Source organism: Carassius auratus, chromosome 49 (assembly GCF_003368295.1).
Source record: "Carassius auratus strain Wakin chromosome 49, ASM336829v1, whole genome shotgun sequence".
Lineage (NCBI taxonomy): Eukaryota > Metazoa > Chordata > Actinopteri > Cypriniformes > Cyprinidae > Carassius > Carassius auratus.
In genome coordinates this window covers 6825885-6850207 of record NC_039291.1, presented here as the reverse complement: position 1 = coordinate 6850207, position 24323 = coordinate 6825885, and the positions used below count along the sequence as shown (strand labels likewise).

The 24323-nt window shown below is 39.8% G+C and overlaps 1 protein-coding gene across 1 annotated transcript in view; it reads right to left on the bottom strand.

The window, feature by feature from the left end:
- LOC113066114 (POU domain, class 6, transcription factor 2-like) overlaps nt 1–24323 on the bottom strand; it is a 102134-nt gene that overhangs the window by 43631 nt on the left and 34180 nt on the right. Inside the window, exon 4 of the mRNA XM_026237763.1 lies at nt 2889–3295. Within this exon, the coding sequence (XP_026093548.1) occupies nt 2889–3295 (407 nt within the window). The remainder of the gene's footprint in view (nt 1–2888; nt 3296–24323) is intronic.

Here is a 24323-nt window from a genome sequence, read left to right as displayed (position 1 = left end):
ACACTGGCATTCTCAAAGGAAACAGTCCTCATCCTCCGTAAAATGCGTAGCAAACATCTGGATATTTGGGTTGAGCTGTTAAGGAACATTGTTGTAAATACAACTTAACCACACAACATGGAAAACACACAACTTCTCCACAACATGGCCACTGCAACAACAGTGAGAATTACAATTACAGAGAATTACAGAGAACAATTGTCTTTTTTCTTTGCGTTTGGCTGGCGTTATGCAAATCTTCCCACATCATGACGTAGAAGTGGGGGCATGTTAGAATGAGCCATTTTACGAGGGTGTGGTTGACTCTTAACTTTTATCAGTATGAATATGTCTTTGGATTTGAGACTATAGTCTTTGCAACTTTACAGATCTTCTTTATACACCAAGAACTTGTAACATTCCAAAGAGAAAGGAACAATTTAAATCACATCATATGACCCCTTTAAGTGAATTACAAATACAGTTAAATACTGCTTTTTAATTGTATTTGTAATTCACCCAAAGGGGAAATGGATAATTATAAAACTGAACCATCTAAAGGAACTCAGGGTCAGAGACCTCCAAAAACAATAAAAAACAAAAACCTCTCTGAACTTTTGACCAAATAAAGAAAGAGTCGAGACAAGAAAGATGAGAGAGAGACAGAGGGAGAGAGAATGCTGGTGGTGAGCACTTAGCTTCATATACTGGACACACTGACTGTGGTATTATCAGAGTGGGATGCTAACGTGCTGTCATGTTGACAGTTCAGCAACAGAAGGCCTCTATCTGGGCCTTTAGGTGTCTGCAGATAATAGGAGACCTGTCTGCCCTCCCTTACTAAAATGATTACACCCAAAGAGAGGAATGGGAGGCAAGAGATAACGAGAGGGTGGGGTGGGACATGTGTGACTAGAAGGGATAATTATGACAGATCCTGGAAATACACATTCTCACAATTCTGTAGGTGTTCTTAGTGTCTAACTGTGCTTGCCCCTAAAGGCTAGTAACAGCACTCTAGTGAAGTATGCTGTAACTTTCTCAAGCAGACATAGACATAAGCCCAATTGCAACTGCAGACGCACAGGACATGCAGGCTGCAACCCCCCAACACACACATACAAACTTATGACTCTCTTTCTCACACTCTCACTCACAACACATAGTATTGAAGGGCAAGGTAACGAATGCTGTCATCTCCAATGCCAATCTCTCTTTGGATTAATAAAAGGGTCTCACATGATTCTTAGCAGTAAAATCTAATCATTGACAATTGGGGGAAAAAAAAGAAAGTGCAGTTCGAAAACCAACAAAGAAGCCATTTTAACACACCCCAGGTGAAGAGTGTTCCTCAAGACTTTGTCCGGGGTCCTCAAGCAGTTTTGCCTTGGTCAAAACTCTGGTTAGTACAAGTACCCACTAACACGTCTCAAATTTAAAAACATATAGAGAAGCTCTACTAGCAAACCCTGGGCGAAGGGTGTTCCGCAAGTCTCTGTCCTGGGTCCAAATACAGTTTATGCCTTGATAAGCAGTTTTGAAACTTTTTAAAGATGTTTCTAACATTGTATCAATATAATTACAGACATTTTCTCTGACTTTGAAAATTATTAAAAGTCATTTAATCCTACTGTACACAACCAACAACCACAATTATATATTACAATCTGTGCACATTCACAAACATCTAGACTTGCCTACAACCAATGAGGCTACCAACTTCAAGCATTAAAGCTAAGCTTTTGGAGCCCCGATTGTCACACCCTCCTAATTACTTTATTCTGAATCATGTATCAGAAGGGGTTGATGATAACTTGACAGATTGAACCAGGTGTTCTTCAACTGCAAATGAAGAAATGAAGGCTCCATTAGCTAACTGAACTGGCAACAATGACTCGTGCGCCATCTGTGGGGTTTGTTTCAATTCTATAAGCCTGCATGACAATAACAGATAGCAAAATAAAGTATCAACAAACTCTTCTAATGCAGTCAACACTGGAATATGGTCCTTTGGACTTTCCGATGCAAAACAAACATTATTTGCTAAATAATGTTGAAAACTATTCTGATTCAGTTGGCTGCATATACAGTGCTATACATTTTCACAACATGTCAATAGGTGATTATCATAATATTGTTTCAAATGAAATTACACCAAAAGCATCATTACTCGTAATTCAATATTCCGCAGCTCTTCATTTCCAATAATAGTCTATTGCTGTCGCTAGCTCGATGGCTGGGATAAACTCTAAACAATAAACTTTCAATTTTCATTCTTTTTCAGGGAAAGGCTTGGCAAACGGCACCTCCTCCAGAAACAATGTTTGTAATATCCAAGATTTCCCCAGACAGATTCAATCATTCAATTGAATTACTGCCCCATTCTCTAACATTCATCCTAGACCTCGTCTCACCCTAGAGCTCCATTCTTCCAGACATGTTGTGAATAATGTAGAACAGTGAGCTCTTTAAGTGAGGCAACATCATATTTAGGGGTCATTACATTGAGTCGATCAGTCTCGACTGCCCCCATGCCAAGCAGCACTCCGGAGCTGCTCCCCATCACAATTTGACATATATTATAGCTTTAAATAACTTCACTTTTAGTGTGTAAACAAGAGTTGAACTGGGTGAGGAGCAATACAAAGAAGGTTGCAGGCTACGGCGGTCTGGAAATATGAGGAATTTATTTTGATATCACGTTAAGGCTTTTTTCTCTCTCTTTTGTTTTTTTTTCCAGATCAAAAACACCAAGATCTGGACTGTCATAATATGAATTCAGAAAGAAAAGTCAGTTATTATTTAAAATGTGAAGTGTTAAGTGAATTTCTCCCATTTAATTGTATTAAATGAAAGAAAGTATTAAAGTAAAATAAAATAAATAAGGTTTAATTTTAATTTAATCTTACCTGTATTGGCAGAGGAGGTGTGACAGGTGACGGCAAGCTGTGAGCTGGCGATTGGTTTTGCCTGTGAGGGGGTGGAGACTGGGGAGGGTGAGCTAAGCTATGATTGGAGGAGGTACAGGTGGAGCCTGGAGAAGGTCCAGAGACTTGTGATTGAATCGGAGGAGTGAGCCGATGATGGCTGGGTGGTTGGAGATGTGTTGGACCGCAGAGCTGTTGTTGCTGCTCTCGTTCACGTTCTCGTTCTCTTTGCTGTTGGTCTCTTTCACGCTGCTCTCGTTCTCGCTGCTGCTGTTGATGTTGTTGTTGCTGCTGCTGCTGTTGTTGATGATGATGATGCTGTTGCTGGTGATGCTGTAGCTGTTGGAGTTGTTGAAGATGCTGGAGCTGAGAGTTTAAGGATGAGGTAGCTGTGATGAGAAAAAAAGGAAGAAAAATGTTGTTTTCTATATTTATCTTTCCAAAGAATTTATAAAATAATAATTAAAAATAAACAAACAAATAACAAAACAATCAAATCACCTTCAACAAAACACAAGCATCATCTTTAATCACAAGAATTATGATTACAAATAAGAGTAAAGCCTTGGCCTGGACAATGTGATGGTGTTTGTACCACTTATTGCTTTCCTTAGCCTTTAATTGCAGAACCATCACTGATTGCTCCCATTACAAAGTATATTTTCTGGTACATTGTAATTATTGAAAAGCCCAAGCAAAAGACTTCTGAGGGAGGAACTGTCCTGTGAAAAAAGATGTTCCACTATTTTGTAGTCAAAGCGTCCTACATCTCATCTAGAGACATAATTTAAATAAAAATTTTAATGTAATTATAATAATTCTTAAATGGGTCTCTCCTCTTCAATTAGAAAGATGAAATTAATATTAATATGTAACTATTTCTTTATTTTAGATCTTAACACAAAACCAGCTAAAATGCATTATTAAACTTCAGATCTATTAACTTAAACAACCCCCCGCAGACAGAAGGCAAAAGGGCCAACAAGTGCTAAGCATCTCTCTGGGAACTCTTTCAAGACTGTTGTGAGACCATTTCAGGTGACTACCTCTTGAAGCTCATCAAGAGAATGCCAAGAGTGTGCAAAGCAGTAATCAAAGCAAAAGGTGGCTATTTTGAAGAACCTAGAATATGACATATTTTCAGTTGTTTCACACTTTTTTGTTATGTATATAATTCCATATATAATTCCACATGTGTTAATTCATAGTTTTGATGCCTTCAATGTGAATCTACAATTAACATAGTCATGAAAAATAAAGAAAACTCTTTGAATGAGAAGGTGTGTCCAAACTTTTGGTCTGTACTGTATGTCAACTGCTTGGATCAAGACGATCCTCACTGTATTCGCGAGTGTGAGAGAAGGCCGGTCACTCACTATCAAGCAGTCTCGGAGTTTGCTGGGTCTGATGGCTGCTGCATCAAATGTGAATAGTATTGGCCTGCTGTACATGAGACCCCTACAGTGGTGGCTCAAGACCAAGTTGTTCTCCCAAAGGGGAAACCCACTTCGCATGCTAAAGGTCATGCGGCTGTGCCTACGTGCCTTGGACATGTGGAGAAAACCTTGGTTCTTGGCTCAGGGCCCGGTGCTAGGACCTCCTGGTCGCCGCATAACACTCGTGACGGACACACCCCTCACCAACTGGGGTCATGAGTAGCCACCCTGCCTGTGATCTGTGGAGCGGCCGCCATCTAACATGGCATTTTATCTGCCCGAGGATGCTGGCCATGCTCGTTGTTTGTTATCTGGCTCGGCTCGGTGGTCATCTTCAATTCTCCCTTCCGGGTGAAGCCAATGCTGAATAGGGTTGAGTATCGATTGGGTTTTATTCAATACCGGTGCCATTTTGATACTTTTAAAATGTTACCGGTGCCTAAACAGTGCCTGAAGTAATACTTTTAAAAATAAATAAATAAGTAAAATTGAAAAAGCCTAAAAAGGATATCATTAAGGAACATTAAAAAGATTTAAAATCCATAGCATTCACACGCTCCTTGGATACTCTCATTTCCCAAGCTTCCCTTACTCTAAGGGTAATAAATGTATTTCATTATCTGGGTCATTATTTAATACAAGACCACACATAATGTTTCTACTGTATCTCAGTTAATCATTCTGAAATTTAGTTAAAATGAGTGCTGTCTGTCACTGTCTTTAATCAGTTCTGTCAATGACTGTATGGTCATTCTTTATAAAGTAGCAACAATGCCATTTGTAAAGTAGCCTACAGTCTTAGGCAGATTAGTATTTTCACCCCAAAAAAGGGGTTTAGGCCAGTTATTTATGTCTTTTGCTTTAGTATGTCAGTAGGAAATATCAGTTTACATTTTCAAACATTCATTTTGCAATTAATTTGATTATATTCTAGTGAGATTGTTGAATGCACATACAGTCTGACAACAGACTCCCTAAGACTAACTTTTGCACAATAGTGTATGCATAAAGTACATATAATTAGATGAAGTACAGTATATTTAAATAAGTATAATTAAAGTATACGTTCATATGTGTTAAGGGCTCGGTTGTCACTGGAGGAAATATCTGTGTTGTGAGGAGGGGTGAATGGAGCGAAAACTTTACAGTATATGAGAAACCGATTGCTCCCTCGTGACCTTTTGTAAACTGTATTTATGACAAAGCACTGCACAGATACAGATATTCTAACAAATAACACACAACTCGTGTCCTCTGATTGTGTTTAAGTCTGCTTGTACTGCTCTGCGCGGTCTGTGTATTGAAGAGCGTGCTGAAAGACGGAGAGAAGACAGATTACATTTTTCATATGACATTTAAGCGGACTGACTCTGAGGCGATCACGAATTTGTGTACAGTTTATGAAGCCCCGCTAAAAAAACCTAGAGACGCCCATTCTTTGTGTGTACATTTCAGAGAACCAAGACAAATATTTAAATCGATTGCTCAGGCATTTAAGAGGCACCAAAATGAGGCACCGAAATCTGCGTGCTGATTTGGTTCATTGCATACCGGTTCCATAGGTACCGGTGCCATATTGGTAGCGGGTTTTGGTACCCAACCCTAGTGCTGAAGTGGTCTCATATGAAGCAACCCGAGTGGTATGACTGCAGCTGCTGATGCCATATGCTCCAGGAGCCTCTGAAACAGTTTTATTAGAACCGCTCTCTTGACCTCGAAATGTCTAAGGCAATTCAACAGCATGAACATGGCGATGAGTCTATTTCCATACCGAGAAAAGAGACCCTTTGCACAGGGGAGAGTTTGCTCTTTTCCCAGTTAACCTGAAGACCCAGATGGGTGAGGTGTCTGAGCACCAGATCCCTGTGCTCGAAAAACCGCGCTCGATAGTGAGCTAAAATCAGCAAGTCATCGAGGTAGTTGAGGATACGGACACCTCATTCCCTGAGAGGAGTCAGGACTCCTTCTGTGACCTTCAAAAAGACACAGGGAGACAGGGTCAACCCGAATGGGAGGAAAAATGGAGACATGAAAGTATGCGTCCTTCAAGCATTCGAAAAAGCACTTGGGCATTAGCATCTTGAACAGAAGTCCGTACTTACTGAGGGAACTACAGGCATACCCAAGGTGGGGCAGCAAGGTGGAACAGACAGCCCCGGCATGGGAGGTATATCGTCCCTTAGCGGGTATGGAGTGTGAGCACTCGTCTGACTCCAAGTGGCAAAGAGGGCATGAGAAGGCAAGAAAATGAGAACAAAGGATTCTTCCCCAGCCCTCCTCCAGGGGAAGGAGTGGTCCTGCTGCCATCTCCCGATGAGCTGACATCCCCAACTCCAGGTCGCCCATCTCAGGAACGCTGCTTGGCCTGACACTTGGCAGGTTTAGGGGCAGAGACTGGCTGCGCCGCCCTTCTGTGGCCATCTACTCACTGTGGCCGGGGTGAAGACACTGCTGTGGCCGAGCAGGAGTGGAGGAGACCGCAGGGGGAGCCCTCAGCGATGAGAAGGCTGAGGCGGCTGCGCTGGTGGCAATGTGGAAGCAGCAGCAGGCTGCCGGGGCAGGATGTGTTTAATGGCCACAAACTGCTTCTGGGTGGCAGAGAACTGCTGGGCAAAATTCTCTACCGCATTGCCGAAGAGGCCAGCCTGGGAGACCGGGGAATTGAGGAGCTGAGTACGATCACACTCCCTCATGTCTGCCAGGTTCAGCCATAGGTGGTACTCCTGGACAAGCAAAATGGACATCACCTGACCCAAGGAGCGCGCAGTAACCTTCATCGCCCGGAGAGCAAGGTCGGTAGCAATGCGTGCCTCCTGCAAAATCCCTGGGTCAGTACTGCCCCCGTGCAGCTCTTTGAGCAGCTTGGCCTGGTAGACTTGAAGAGTGGCCTGACCTGCAGCTCTGTAAGCCTTGGCCACAAGCCTGGAACTTAATGGCCTTTGAGGGAAGCTTGGGACCAATGTGAGGTGCTCTGAGGCTGAGACAGCTGCATCGAAGACAGCTCCACTGGGGGAATCCCAGCATAAACCTTGGCTGCTCTGCCATCAAGGGCAGTGAAGGCGGAGGAAACAACAGAATGGTTTCGGGCAGTTAAAGTTGCCTTCCATGAACTGGTCACGATCAGCACGAGCAGCCCCCAGGAACCAATTTGTCCAGCCTCAAGCGCTCGGGACAGGGTGGAGGATTCCTCTCAAGCCCGATGCTCTCAGTTGCCCGGGAAAGCATGGCTGTCAGCTCAGGATCGGATTCGGGTGATGCTGGCACTCCCGAGGGAGGCAATGCAGCCAAATCCTCATCTCCCGAGGACTCAAGCCCTCCTTGTAATGCAGCGATCGACATAAGGTCTTCCTCTTAAGCCCCAAATGAGAATCAGGAGCCTGAGAGGGTCCAGCAAACTCATCCGGAAACTCAACCGGCTGCGGCGTTTGTGAGGGGGGTGTGGCACGAGGAGGCTGGCTCGTCGAGGAAGCCCACACGGTAACCCTCAGATCACCCTGGCCACCAGCCGAAGTAGCCCTCTTATGAGAAGAGAAGCTACAACGGGGTGTGGCAGAGGGGACTCTATACATTTTAAGGTAATCGAGTCTCGATATTAATGCAGAGATGATCACGTCCCTGCAATGAGAACATGAATCATCTACAAACGCAGTCTCAGCATGCTGAAAGACCAGACAAGTGACACAGCGACTGTGGCCGTCACGAGGAGCGATATATCGACTGCATCCAGAAACACTACCTCTATTAATTCTATTAATATTGTTACATCTTTAAAATGTAGCAAAATCAAGCAATGTGCTCAACTCTGAAGCGAAAGCTTGAGTGAGAGTTGCTCACAAATATGCAAATGCAAATTCCGCAAACCAAGGTACTCTGCGTATCATTGGCTCATTTTGTTACCACTCAAAGGTGACTGGGCTTTCGGGCGAGATCCCCATTCGTCAGTCTTTTTCTGTTGTAACAGAACGTGACCGACTGAAAGGGAACCATGGTTACATATGTAACCTTAGACGTTTACTGACATCAGGTTCTTGACATCGGTGCAAAGTAAGAATTCCAAAACAAATCACAAAATATTTGAACAATGGATCAATGTGCAGTTACAAAGTGAGAATCGTAATGTATTGTCAAGCATGTGTTTGTGCACAGTGTACTTGACAAGAAGTGACCATCATTAATTAATGCAGATGAATAATTGAAACCAGGACATTGTTTTTTCCAGAAGATAACTAAGAAGATACATTGGTGCTGACAAGTCTTTGATTAGTGTGGCTCCCCGTGCATCACAACCAGACAAGCAAACGAGGTTTTGATGAACCACAAGCTCTCTCTTCCCTACTCCAAGGAAAAGAAAAAAAAAAAAGAAAAAGAAAAAAAGAGTGTGTCTCTCGACCAGTAAACAGCCCACTTTTACATTTCTTCAACTGCCTGACACATTGACACCACTCTCACACCCCAGCATGAATTATATATATTATCTGTGCCGGGAAAATTCCAAGAGTCCAATTCACACTTGAAATGTTGGGGTAAGTTGTCTCGCAGGCCTTGACAGGGTGTATATGTGTGGTGCTCAATCGCATGACTATAGAGGTAGCCAAGCGAGCTGCTACAAGTAGAAAATAAGTGAAAAAGAATAGGAGGAGGACAGAAAAAAAGGACGAAGAAAAGAGAAAGCCTGAATCCTGTCCAAAATATTATCGAAACCAGGGGTAAGATCAAAGGTGATGGGAGGGTCTCCTCCCACAGAAGTTGCGAGACGGGAAAAAGAGGCAGAACAACAAAAGAATATAAAGAAAATGAAAACAAATAGAGAGAGAGAAGGGGAAAAGAGAGAGAGAGAAAGAGAGGGGGGGAAAGGAATGTAGAGAAGCCCCATGTGAGCCTATTATACAGTATGGGCAGCACTGCAGGTAAAACTGGTTGAGAGCGAGTGCTTTATAAACTCTTTCATCTTATTACGAAACATTGCTAACCTTCCATTCTCCTTTAAAGCGACCCAGTCTCATTGCACGGGAAAAAGGAGTTTGTTTGCGCTTCTATGATGCATACAGTACCTTGAGCTAAAGAATCAGGTGCGAGAGAAATGACAGAGCTGCAAAGTTCTGAACATTGAAACACATTTCATGCACAAATACAGAGCAGGAATGCTGTGTTTAATTCATTGGAGTGTTTATGTGAATAGAACAGAAGTACATGGACAGGAGACGATGCTTTAGCATGGTCATCCTCTATAACCTCCTCATAAGTCATCCTCTATAACCACCTGAATAATGGTAACATAACGCATTACGGTGTGAATTTGGTTTCTAGCCTGGATCTTTTGTACATTCTCATGTCATGTCCAGTGCACTTTCAACTGCTATCTTGACTTGACAGAAAAAGAAAAAGAAAAAAAAAACTTTCTTTCTTTCTTGCATAGTGGAAACACATGTAAAAAAATAGCAAGCTACACTGAAAATGTACCACACCAGCTTCCCATTGTGGATAAAGCTGATTTATTTCAAGCATATATAGAATGAAGAAAATTCAAGGATGCAATGCAGTTGTCATATGGACAACAGGTCATGTTAAGACAGCATGTTTAGACCTAAAATATATTAATGAAAATGGCATATATGTCACCCATGATCAGTACCACCGCGCAGTTTGCATAGGGCACCAACACCCATGGGGGGCACCATCCCAGTTGAAAAAAAAATAAAATAATTATAGATATAACTGTACATTATTGTTTTTATTGAATGCAGACTTGGTGAGTGTAAGAGTCTATTTCAAAAGCATTACAAAATCTTACTGATCCCAAAGTAATGTACATTATATTTTGTTCCATGCATTTTCTTTGTGTACTTGTGAAAAGTAAAAAATTATATTACTGCAGAAAGAAAAAAAATGCTTCAGTATGTTCTTCCACATCCTTTTTTATTTAGTACAATATGTATAGAGTATATTATATTTTTACTAATTACTAACTAAATTATTATTTTATTTTAAATATTATTATTTTTCATAAAGCTACTAAATCACAACATACTCCAGCACTCTGCTAGCATGGCTCATATGTCAATATTAAAAAAATAAATAATAATAATAAATGTACTTTTTTGGGACAAAGCAAATTTTTACTAAATACAGTGTGGTTTTATTTTTCTCTTTTATAGAGAGATTTGTAGATTACCAGACTATTTCATTCATTTTTACTCCATAAGCAAAAGTAAAGAGGAGACATATAAAGCCTGTCCGACCTTCAGAAGTTCATAGTTATGAAATAATACCTGACAGCCTTCTCAGTGGGCACACAAATGAAGCTGAGGCCCGCCCTGACAGGTTCTGTGACCCGCCTGACGAATGGATGCTCTTTTTTGCCTCCCTGCACCTGAAGCCACTCAAATTTAGTACCTTTTTTCTTTCTTCCTTCTTCCTGAGACCAACCTGAACTCAAACAAAGTAGCAGCAAACAGAATTCTCCAGTACAGAAGCTCATTCCCCTGACCTCAGTGACCCTGTGAACCTGTGTGCACCAAACAGTGTAAAAATCACCTGTCCTGTGTTTGATGTGAGTAAGTGTGTGTGTGTATGTTGGGGGGGTGTAAAGCCTGGAGCATCTGATTGTCAGAGTTTAGCACAAAGGTCATCAAGAACCTGCAGGGTGATTATTTACTGCAGGCACTATTTTTGTTTCTAGTATCAAAGAGAGTATGCAGGGCAAAGCAAAGTATCAACCGGTCTCATCAGTACCGTATGCTGTCTGTCTGCCCCATATAACACCCCCTTCGTCTGGGGATGTCCACCTTACGAACACAACAACGTGTGTCTGAGACTGATCTGTGTGTCAAATTAGTTTGATCATAGGAAATATTGATCATAGAGTGTAACAGGCAGATTATCTGACAATTACAATGCAAAATCTATTTAAGCATTATTAAGTGTTATTAAGTGACATGTTAAGACCTGACAAAGTGACTGATACTACAAATAGTACACTTTACAAAATTGTAATAATGCAGGCCACTTTAGAAATAATATATAATACCAAAATGTTGAGCTATTTTGAACTACATGTTTGAAACTAACATGCAAAACAATTATTAGAGAATTCATATAATTGGACTTTTGACTCAGAACTGTATAGTTACTGAGATATAGCCTCCGTGAAAAGTAGCCTGTCTCCTATATAGATGTGCACACACACACACACACACACGCACACACATTTTTTTGTTTTAAAAATAATTTTAAATGAAATAATTTAAATAAAATGAAATTATATATATATATATATATATATATATATATATATATATATATATATATATATATATATATAGCTCTCATAAAATATATATATATATAACTCATAAAATATATAATATTTTGTTTATACTGGTCAATAAATAAAATAAATAATAAAAAAAAAAAATCATACTTAAAACAAACATACTTAAAGTTTCCTGAATAAAAAACATTTTTTTTTTTTTTTATTAAATTTAAATAACAAAGAAAAAATACAAATCTGTCCTATTTTTTGCAGACTGCATCTCCAGTGCTTACAGTGGAGCTCAGACATTATTACATGATGCCCTATCAGCAATTTGGATTGGGATCAGATGATGCTAAAAGGAAAAGAATTGAGACTGCAGTTGAGAGCCCCCCCACCCCATCAAAGTCCATTACTGCGATGGACTCTGGTGGGATTTAAAGGAATTCATTCATTTAGACTTTTAAACTATAATACAGTTTAATTCATTGTAAATTATATGCAATTACGTGTACACTACAAAACATTACATTCAGTCAAGTATATATTTTTAAATATGCTAAGAGTAGTTCTTTTTTGCAGACACTACCTACTTTAACACACTAATATTACCTGTGCTCACATCATCGTCTTTCACCAGTACCTGTCTGCCTTCCCTCCCATGTGCCCAGTTCATGAGGTCCTGTCCCCTAGTATCTAATGCAAAATTTATGCTGACGAGGTGGTTTCAGTTGGTGGAAAAATCAATACCGCCGGGTCCTGATGCGCCAGGGAGAAAGAGTGCTCTTTGACTGACAGTAAAAGCATGAGGGGGGAATGAGGGGGCACTTTTAAAGTGAGGAAAGGTACAGAATTGGCCCGTCCACATCATATTACAGCGGCAGCCTCATTTAAAGTCTGATTTCGATAGCAATTCTGTCAATTAATGTTAGAAATGAAGAAAGGTTTTTAGAAAAGGCAGATTTGAGGATTACACTCCTGTTCCGCCTGCTATTAAAATTATTTTTTCAGTGTTGTTCCGCCCGCAGCTGCATCCCTGAAGTTGATAAGTGCAATGCTGCGCAGGCAGTGCCGTCAAAATGAATTGTTTTAAAGACAATGCATTTACATCATAAGGTCTTTGTTGTTCGCTGCCTGCATGTGCTTTGCTTTGGCCTTTTGAAAACACAAGATGGATGTGTACGCATGTAACCGAAAAACCAATTTGGGGTGTAAACCAGGCCTCCGAGAAAGTGTGTAAAAAAAAAAGACGTGTTTCAATGGAATGAAACGGCTTTAAACAATAGGATTTGCCCTAAATCCTTATTCCACTATATTTCACCTCTTTAATTATTCCTTTAGCTCGTCTCGCGGAACATGTAAGCACTATTGCGTGCTACCAAATGAAGTAGAGAGCAGCGTCATGCCCGCGGGCAGTGGGTCTGTTAAAAGTAGAGCTCTAAGTGACATGACACCGCATGTGATTCCTATTGCTTTAATAAAACCCAATATGGCAAAAAAAAATATCCCAAAATATCAAATACATACAAATTTGTGTACGTTGTTCAATGCATTTTCTATTTAATGTTTTGTTTTCCCTGACATATACTGAACAGCCTATTTTCTTGCACAGTTCTTTGAAAAAAAAAAACAAAAAAAAAACTACCATATGGTGTTTAATACGACTTCAGCTTTTTGAGAAAAGCACTGTTATCCTTTCTGCTGGTTTAGTAGTTTCTCTCCTGCATGGCCTATGGAGGTATTTGAGTGGTCTGAGCGATACATGATGAATGAAGTGCCATGCTACTTATGCGCTTATCGTGCTCAGTGACTAGCAACAGGTTCAGCAGAGGCCAGCCACAGTAAATGAAACTCCTCAGCAGGACAATACATCATCAGAGCAAATGTATGCGACCCAGACGTACACGTGCATGTCTCCCGCTTGTGCAGGACTCCGACAACGGGCGTGATGGGTAGGAGGAGGAGAAGGAGGAAGAAGAAGGGGGTGGAAATCACTGAAGAAAAAAGGTGGAAGGAAAGACTAACAAGGAGGGAAGGAGAGGAAAGAAATATGGTCTGAGATGTGTGGAAGCATATTAGCTGATGGACATTGTTTCTTTTTCCAATTTTTTCAACATTAACTGCCCAGGCCAGGAAAGCAAATAGAACTTGCCATGGCTTATATCAGACGTAGGGCTCATAGAGGGGAGATTTATCATGATGAAATAGTGTAATGCACACAGGCTGTGCACACATTATGTGGATACCGCTCTTTTGGACTTTCTGTCAGTGAAGGTCATCATTTTCTCTGAGAATATAAGAACAAGAGCACATTATCATAATATTTAATATCTCAAATGAGAATTTTTCTAAAGAAAATATAGTTCTTTAACATTTACCTTACTGCCTTAAAAAAAGTTGAAATTTTCAAAAAAAAATTCTATAAATATAGACAGACATACAGACAGACAACTTTTCCATGATTGATTGCATAAGGAGTTTTATTTTATTATTTTATTATATATTTTATTTATTTTATAGTTTTAATAAAATAAAATAATTAATAAAATAATTGTATTTATTTTATTTTATTTTATTTTATATATATATATATATATATATGCTGTTTATAGAAATGTCCATGATTTAGAATTTTAATAATGTATGTGAATTTTTTTGAGTACTATTTACTTTTCCAGGCCTGGAAATTCTAAATGGAAATTAAAAAAATTTGTAACTATGGGAATTCTGTTCTGTAATAACAAAATAAAATAGACAATATCATGATTCTGAATACTGTAGAATGCAAAAATGATACAGAGAATACAAAAGAAAATCAGCAATGACAGAAGGACAATGAACTGAATAAACTGGTAAGAATAAAAAAGAGGGTGAAAAGTTTCATATTTTAGGGCAAAATAACTAACCCTTAGCCCCCTCCTCTCCTCTTCTAGCGGTCTCCAACATTCGGTTTGTGAAAGGTGTTGGAGTTTAATGTGATGATATCTCCTCTTCTCTCACGTCTGTGGTCTACTCACCAGCTACATGATCCAACCCTGATGCGCCTGCTGTTTACAGCAAGGAGCCCTCCGGGACCATTACACTCCACCCTGCCTTCCTCTGAGGCCTTTTAGGGCCCCTTAACACTTACAGAAGACCCTTGAATCTGAAGCCCTTCCCCAGAAAGCACATCTATTAATTAAGGTAATAATGCCCTCAGATGGCAATTAGAAACCGCAGATAGCTTTTAGCCTGTCTGTCGCTTCCAAAAAGGCTTGGTTTCAGCACCATCTGCCATGTCAAAAATCACCACAGCATCTTGTGTTTCCGAGAGAGGAGGGCAAGCAGCGTTATCCGAGCTATAGACCTTCACCCGACCGAGGGGTCAAATTCTGGACCCTCTCATATATAGGCTTTTCATCTGATATGAAATGACAAATGAAACGCTTATCATGTGTCACTCACTATCGGCTTGAATGGTGATCCCTGTTAAAATACGTTTGCGAGGTTTATATGGATTGAATTGTTAATGTACCTGCAGAAGCTGAAGCGAAAGAGGAAAAGAAATTTATAGCACTTGTATTAAAACGCTCTGTGATGTGTATTGATAGGCTGACTCTTTAGATATTGATTGCCAGATTTGTGTAGGTTTATTATTGACTCCGTTGTAAGTCAGCAATGATAAGCTGCAAGGTTGCTATTCATCGTTTTGGTCATTCAATACACTGGTTTTCATTTGGAAGTTTTCACTGTACTTTATCGACAAAAGGTTTCTTCTTTTAAGATAGCCAGAGTAAATTCATTTGAATACCTACGTATTTTTGGACTTTCTTGAAAACTTGTGCTTTTCCGCAGAGGGTGAAATCCAGGTGGATTTTTCAGTTGAAAATACCACTCAAAAGGCCCAAACATTCATTGTTTTTTCATCCATTAAGAAGCCTCATTATCATATTTTACATAAAATACCATTTACTCACACAAGAAGGTGTATAGGTCACAACAAGCTCTATATGGTCATGCAAACACGTTTCGTTTCTCGCTCTGAGTCTAATTGTTTCAGCTTAAACCTTGAGTTCTTGCAGTAAATTGCAGGGGAGTTCCAGCCATAAGTCGCATCACACACACATGCACTTCACACACACAAACATACAAAAGAATGAAATATGGTTTATGAGGTCCTGTGACAGAGCACAATCGCACATTGTCAGTGGAGTGTGATAGCCCCATTTTCATTCCGTTTCACTCCCGTGAAATTACCATTAGCATTACGAGTCGTGCAGAACCCAGATAAATGTAAAAACGCTTCCCGGTTCTTCCAGACAGGAATAACAGTCCCCACAGATTACCATCTGTCTTTCGCCTTCTGCTTGCTCTGACTCTAATATTTCATTTACAATGTATCGTCAGTTCATGCTTCTCTCACTGACCATGTAAATCACTAATCAATTTCTGTTTCCAGAGCTTGACAAAAGAAGGCCTATGAAATGTGTCTCAGAAGTCTATGTAAGTAAATAAGATAGGGGACAAGGAGCCGAAAATTACAACAGGAATATAGTACCTCTGTGCTAAATGGCTTGGCTTTAAGTAGTTAAACAAGGGCTTAGAATGTTATGGTGGGAACAACTGAGGGACAAATGTAATTTTAATTGTAATTATTTTTATTAATTATTTAATTATTCTAATTATTATGTAAATGTCATAAATCAAAAAACACCCAGAAGATGCATAGTAGCATTCTAAACACCACTCATTATCAACACACTGTCAACCATCCAGGCATCCATAGACTTACACACAGAAAAACATCTATATCCAAATCTATAAATCTAGTTTTGCTGTCTTCTTTGGATTATGAAACACTCGCAATAATCTTTTTTCATAGAATTTCTAATTCCAATATTTCCCAATGTTTCTCCTTTCCTCCTCCACCTCCTTCCATCATTACTTTTATAGCTTTTCTTTTTTAATCCCATGTCTAGTGTGTCCTCAGTAGTTTGCAGGATGTATGTATATCCCTTACCCCAACAGCCTCCTACTCTTTCATTACATATCTGAGTGAACATGGGCACAGGGCTGGACTCCACCATCACAAACACGTGGCTTTGCTTCAGATGTTCGACTTCCAGAGAGCTGTAGTCTCAGCCGTTTTCTCAGCCAGGGTTTAGGAGGAGGCGCGGTGAACGCGCTCTAAACGATAGGTTTAATTTAATGCCAGTTTGAGAGGCTTAAGTTATTTCAGGCCTCCGTGCACCAGTTCTTCATCGGGAGAGAAAAGTGCCAGTTCACTCTTTTAAAAAACATTACTGGCGCTTCCCAATTATTTGTAGACTGATGCAATTACCATAAAATATGTATCGAATATGGATGAGTGGAGGGAGGCTAAATCCCAGCAGAATCACAGAGGCATACTGTATATGGGGACTGCTCTGCATCCCGGGTCTTGTTGTGTGTCTCTTTTGGTTTTACCACAGGAGGGCCAAAGCAATGTGGCCTCCTCGATTTAAACGGACAAAGCCCTATCCGATTACCATTATTAATGTCTTTTCCAATCTTTCTTCACACCCCCCTCCATTGCTCTTCCTCTCTTTTTTTCTCAGAGGAAGGGGATTTTTCCTCTTTTCACAGTTTAAACAGAGTGACAATGCCACCAGTCACGCAGGACAGATCAGCATGTGGCAGGACAGGCAGCTGGTGAAGCCATTTCAAGATGACAAACGCCACCAATATGTCAAACATTAACAGCTCGATTTTACTTGACACCCGAAGGAAACTCTGTGCCCTTTTGACGTTTCATGTGCACAACTAATGCAGTTAGGTCTCATTGTGTTTAGTAGGCTTAGAGTTAATAAATGTAATAATTAATCGTTTTAATAACTAAGAATGATTAAAATGATTATATTAATTGTTGATAATTGCAACAAAACAAAAAAAAATACAATGAAATCATCATGGCTAAATGTGAACAGACATTATTTACATTACATTTAGTCATTTAGCAGATGCTTTTATCCAAAGTAACTTAAACAAGGGAAGCAATAAAAAAAGCAATATTTATTATAATTATTATTATTATTATATAATTAATCAAAAGAAACCAAATAGGTAGAATTCAAAAATATTAGAGAAGCTAGAGGTTTTTTTTTTTTTCTTTCTTTCTTTTTAAAAAATGCAAGCAGTTATTAAATGAAGTTTAAAGGGGCAAGTGTTTTATTAGATTTTTTAAGAATAGAATTAGAATAGAGAGTGCTAGAGTTAGAGGGACAAATAAAGAGATGTAATTTTTACCCAATGCTTGAAGATGGAAATTGTGTGCCACTTATGAACTGCATAAAAGAACACAGTTTGAAATAATCATTGCACTATTATGCTTATGCATGCATGTAAAAATCCATCCATCCATCCATCCATCATCTTCCGCTTATCCGGGGCCGGGTCGCGGGGGCAACAGTCTAAGCAGAGACGCCCAGACTTCCCTCTCCCTAGCCACTTCCTCCAGCTCTTCCGGGGGGACCCCGAGGCGTTCCCAGGCCAGCCAGGAGACATAGTCCCTCCAGCGTGTCCTAGGTCTTCCCCGGGGCCTCCTCCCGGTGAGACGTGCCTGGAACACCTCCCTGGGAAGGCGTCCAGGAGGCATCCGAAATAGATGCCCGAGCCACCTCAGCTGGCTCCTCTCGATGTGGAGGAGCAACGGCTCTACTCTGAGCTCCTCCCGAGTGACCGAGCTTCTCACCCTATCTCTAAGGGAGCGCCCAGCCACCCGACGGAGAAAGCTCATTTCGGCCGCCTGTATCCGGGATCTTGTCCTTTCGGTCATGACCCACAGCTCATGACCATAGGTGAGAGTAGGAACGTAGATTGACCGGTAAATCGAGAGCTTTGCCTTACAGCTCAGCTCCTTCTTCACCACGACAGACCGGTACAGCGACCGCATTACTGCAGAAGCTGCACCGATCCGTCTGTCAATCTCACGTTCCATCCTTCCCTCACTCGTGAACAAGACTCCAAGATACCTGAACTCCTCCACTTGAGGCAGGAACTCTCCACCAACCTGAAGTGGGCAATCCACCCTTTTCCGACTGAGAACCATGGCCTCGGACTTGGAGGTGCTGATTCTCATCCCAGCCGATTCACACTCGGCTGCAAACCGTCCCAATGCACACTGAAGGTCCTGGTCTGAGGATGCCAACTCGACAACATCATCCGCAAAAAGCAGCGACGAAATCGTATGGTCCCCAAACCGGACACTCTCCGGCCCTTGGCTGCGCCTAGAAATTCTGTCCATAAAAATTATGAACAGAACCGGTGACAAAGGGCAGCCCTGCCAGAGTCCAACATGCACCGGGAACAGGTCTGACTTACTGCCGGCAATGCGAACCAAGCTCTTGCTCCGGTCGTACAGGGGCCGAACAGCCCTAAGTAGGGAGCCGCCGACCCCATACTCCCGGAGCACCCTCCACAGGATGTCGCTAGGAACACGGTCGAATGCCTTCTCCAAATCCACAAAACACATGTGGACTGGTTGGGCAAACTCCCATGAACCCTCCAGCACCCTGGAAAGGGTATAGAGCTGGTCCAGTGTTCCACGACCGGGACGAAAACCACACTGTTCCTCCTGGATCCGAGGTTCCACTTTCGGCCGAATTCTCCTCTCCAGTACCCTGGCATAGACTTTCCCAGGGAGGCTGAGAAGTGTGATCCCCCTATAGTTGGAACACACTCTCCGGTCCCCCTTCTTGAAAAGAGGGACCACCACCCCGGTCTGCCAGTCCAGAGGTACTGTCCCCAACCGCCATGCGATGTTGCAGAGGCGTGCCAGCCAAGACAGCCCCACAACATCCAGAGACTTGAGGTACTCTGGGCGGATCTCGTCCACCCCCGGTGCCTTGCCACCGAGGAGCTTTTTAACTACCTCGATGACTTCAGCCCGGGTGATGGACGAGTGCTCCTCCGAGTCCCCAGCCACTGCTTCCTCAACGGAACACAAGTCGGTGGGATTGAGAAGATCCTCGAAGTATTCCTTCCACCGCCCGACGATATCCCCAGTTGAGGTCAACAGGTGCCCATCTCTACTGTAAACAGTGTTGGTAGGGCACTGCTTCCCCCTCCTGAGGCGTCGAACAGTTTGCCAGAATCTCTTCGAGGCCAACCGATAGTCCTTCTCCATGGCCTCACCGAACTCCTCCCAGGCCCGAGTTTTTGCCTCCACGACTACCCCGGGCTGCAGTCCGCTTGGCCTGCCGGTACCTGTCAGCTGCCTCCGGAGTCCCACAAGCCATCCAGGCCCGATAGGACTCCTTCTTCAGCTTGACAGCATCCCTTACTTCCGGTGTCCACCACCGGGTTCGGGGATTGCCGCCTTGACAGGCACCGGAGACCTTACGGCCACAGCTCCGAGCAGCCGCAGCGACAATGGAGGTGGAGAACATGGTCCACTCGGACTCAATATCTCCAGACTCCCTCGGGATCCGGTCGAAGCTCTGCCGGAGGTGCAGGAGGTCAAGAGGTACCGACTAGAGATAGTCGGGCTTACCTCAACGCAGAGCTTGGGCTCTGGAACCACACTTCTTGAGAGAGGCTGGACTCTCTACCACTCTGGAGTTGCCCATGGTGAGAGGCGGAGGGCTGGAGTGGGTTTGCTAATAGCCCCCCAGCTCAGCCGCCATGTAAAAATCCATTAATGTAAATATAAAAAAATGCAATCTTTTCTTCTTTGAGGAAAACTCTCTCAACCACTCAAATAAAAATGCAATCATTAACATGACTCATGTGATTTTCATATTCTATCTTTTTAGTAGTGTTATTAATTTTCATAGGGCCCTATGAAAATGCAGACAGAATCATGGAATCCAGTCATAAAAACAGAAATTACAGTTTAACGTGGAATGTCATGGAATCTGTCAAATTTTGTATTAATTAATCAAAAGTAGGCCGTCACATTTAAATCAAATCACAGCAAAGGTTTATTTAAATATGATATATGATTTAAATATATAATTTTCAATAATTAAAAGAGAAATTAAATAAATGTTTTAAGCCTCCATTTGATGACCAAAAAAAAAAAAAAGAACATTATACACAACACAGATTTTATGAGGGAAAAAAACATAAGGCTATAAAAAGGAATAACATTAAGTTCAAATAATTTGATATTCTAAAACACAGAATTTGGTAACAATAAAAAATATGGTGAGGGAAAAAAAATTCATAGGGCCCTAAACATGTAATTTTTGTTACATTTTTAATAAATTGATGTGAAAATGAAAAGTTTCTTGATTTTAATTAATAAGACATGCTTTTTGATAAATAGAATTTAATTTAACTATTAAAAAGGAGTTGAGAAAAATGTTAAGAAAAAAATAAACTGAATCCAGAAAAAAATAAAACAAAATTTAGGAAAAAATTAAATGGATTTCAAAGGGCCCTACATTCATACTTTTGTAAATACTATTTTTAATTTTTCGTGTTTTTGCAAGAAGAATGCTGGCCAAGTCTGCAAAAATACAGTAAAATTACAATTTAAAACAAATCTTTCTATTTTAATTAATATAATTTAAAATATCATTTATGGCAAAAATGTGATGGCAAAATAATTTTCAGAAATCCTTCATTTATTCTTCGGAGTTATATCATCCTTTAGAATTCATTCTAAAATGCTAATTTTGTTCTTATTATTATCAATTTTGAAAACATTTGTGCTGCTTACTATTTTTATGAAAACTGTGATACATTTTTTGATAATAAAAATTATAAATGAACTGCTAAATGATATTATGTTTTACACACATAATTTTAAGTGATTCTTGCAGGGAAAAAAACAACACCCGCCATAACACGCTAACATTTCTTGTGTGCATATGCTTCATTTGAGTGTGATGTTAGTAAAATCTATTTGCTCTTTGTGCAATGATGTCTAATGTTTGTGACGTGAGGTGCTTTCTGTTTGAGTGCCTGGATATGTGTGGGCCAACCTAACTGCGTATGTGTACATTATGATTTGTGTTACTTTTGTGGCTAAGCCACTGTCACATTCAGTCACCCAGCATCACACTCAGTGGGAAGGAAAAGACAACTGAACAATATCCAAAGTGAACGGCAGATGAGAATCTTCGTCTCTTCCTGGAGAACATGTGGTGTAACCCCCCTAAAACATACAGAATAAACACACACACACACACACACACACACACACACACACACTCACACCACCTCTCACTCTCAATTATTTGGCTGCTGTCACAACAAATCAATCAAATTACCACAGCAAGTCTGTGTGCAGGTGCTGCTAGTGCATTGCTAGTCACATTAGCTTTGAAATGATGGTGCCAGCAATTGTATCACTCTTTTTTATTTAATATGACTCTCTCCCTATGAATCATCTTACAACTGCCTCAAACTCAAAACATTAAAAACATTAAAGGACAATGTGGAAGTCATGCTGGTAATAGAGTATTTTAAGTTAAGCCAAGAGATAGAGAGATAATGGCAGTTTTTATAATAAAGGTGTAAGCTCCATGGAGAGCATCAGTGGCATGCTGTTGATTACCAAAGACAATCATTTTTGACTTGATTTTTGCCAGTTTTTCAACCTGAAGAACATGTCTGCAGCAATACACTTATGATAGGGCACAACATTCAAAAGTGTTTAAAAGCAAAAATGTATAGCTTACACTTTTGTTAACAATTTCAGCATACAAAAATTTTGTTTGAGATATAAATAAATAGTCCTTTTAGTGGTTGGATTACTGTAGATATATGAACTTGCAAATATATGGATGGATCTGTCTCTGTGTAAATAGCTACACTAATGTAAGTTTTTCTTTTCTCTCTCTCTCTCTCTCTCTCTCTCTCTCTCTCTAAGAAATGAATACTTTAATTAAGGAAGGATGTATTGAATTGATTAAAAGTGACAGTAAAGACTTTTATAATGTTACAAAAGATTTGGATTCAAATAAATGCTCTTGAACTTTCCATTAATGCGGAACAATTTTATGAAAAACTTTCTATTAATTTTTTATCCTGAAAAAAAAGTGAATAAATAAATGTTTCTCAAGCAGCAGAATGATTTCTGAAGGATCATATGGTATTGAAGACTGGAGAAATAGCTGCTGAAATTCAGCTTGGACATCACAGAAATAAATTACAGTTTCAAATATATTAAAACAATAAATATTATTTTAGATTGTAATAATATTTCAAAACATTACAGTTTTTGCTGTAATATTTTGATCAAATAAAGCCTTGGTGAGCATGACCATTTAAGGTGAGACACTGTAGGCAAGGTTTTTTCAAGCACCTGTCAATTTTGAGATGTTGGGGTTTTGGGCTTTTCATAAAGTGCTTTTTCAAACTAGTGGTAGTACAATGCATATTTCTAAAATAACTTTTCTCAAAATGAGTTTTTTCTCCAATACTGAGCCATAAATCTCCACTTCTGTAGCACTTTAAATTCTGAAGGTTTTTACAGAGGGTATCTGTTCATATATATTTTCCTTGATTATATACAACCCCCCCCAAAATTGTGAAAATATATTGTTTTCTGGCTGTTCAAAGTATTTTCTGAATTATGGAGTGACAAAAAAAGATACAGAGAATTTCCTCTGTAAAAACATTTGACTCTAATATGTCAAAAAAAAAAAAAAACACACACATTAGAAACTGACTTCATCCAGAGTTCAGGTTTCTGCACTAGACGTTTATGCAAATGAGTGCATGTTTCATTAAATAATTACTCATTTGCATATTCAAACATATATATATATATATATATATATATATATATATATATATATATATATATATATATATATATATATATTTTTTTTTTTTTTTTTTTTTTTTTTTTGCAATAATCAGTGTAATCAGATACGTAAGTAAGGTGATAACTATTAGTTATTTTTCTACCCTATTCACCTGCAGTGTCTCGCCATAAACATAAGACAAACATAGTACAAATTGGATCAATCTGAAACTTTTTTTTATTAATTTTAACCTATTTAGCCTGTTATGCTAAACAAAATCAAATCAAAATGTTTGGTGGCAGAATATTAAAACACAAATCCAGGTTACTCTTCTCTTTCTCCTCTGCAGGTTATTTTTTATTATTATTTATTAATAAAATTTATTATTATTATTTATTATTTTTTTTAATCTACCTTTACCTTGTACTGGAATATCACTGTTGTCATGTCTATCTACATAGTGAATGAACAAGTGCAGTTCAGCACCACGGACAGTTCACTCAAATACCACTTACTGTAAATGGAGCTTCAAGTGCCTTAAAAGTGTCTTCAGGGGTCATATAATAAAATAAAAACTGAGGTGTTAACAGATATACATGTTTTATTTTTTTAAGAAGATTTTTTATTTAATTCCAATCCTCTAGTTAAAGCAGTTTTTTATCATCTTGTCAGAGTTTGTAAACCCACATTCTCTAGAGAGGTATCTATTGCTGTAAAGATAACTTTTCTTTAGTAAGTATTGACTTTACATCTAGATGAAAGTCTCTCAAATTAACTTTCCCATGTGTTTTTTTTTAATACGACAAGAGTAACAGTTCTTGTTACTTTAGTCAGAAACATATAGCTAACAAATTACAAGCTTTCTTTTGTCTTTTTCCCGTGTGCAACTTTATCACCCTTACGGCTTTGAGTTTCTCTTTGACTTGGCTACTTTTAGCTAAACTAAGTGAGTTAGCAGCGTCAAGTTCCCTGTCTGTGTCAGTACTCAGTCTAAAGCGATGCCCCGGTCTGA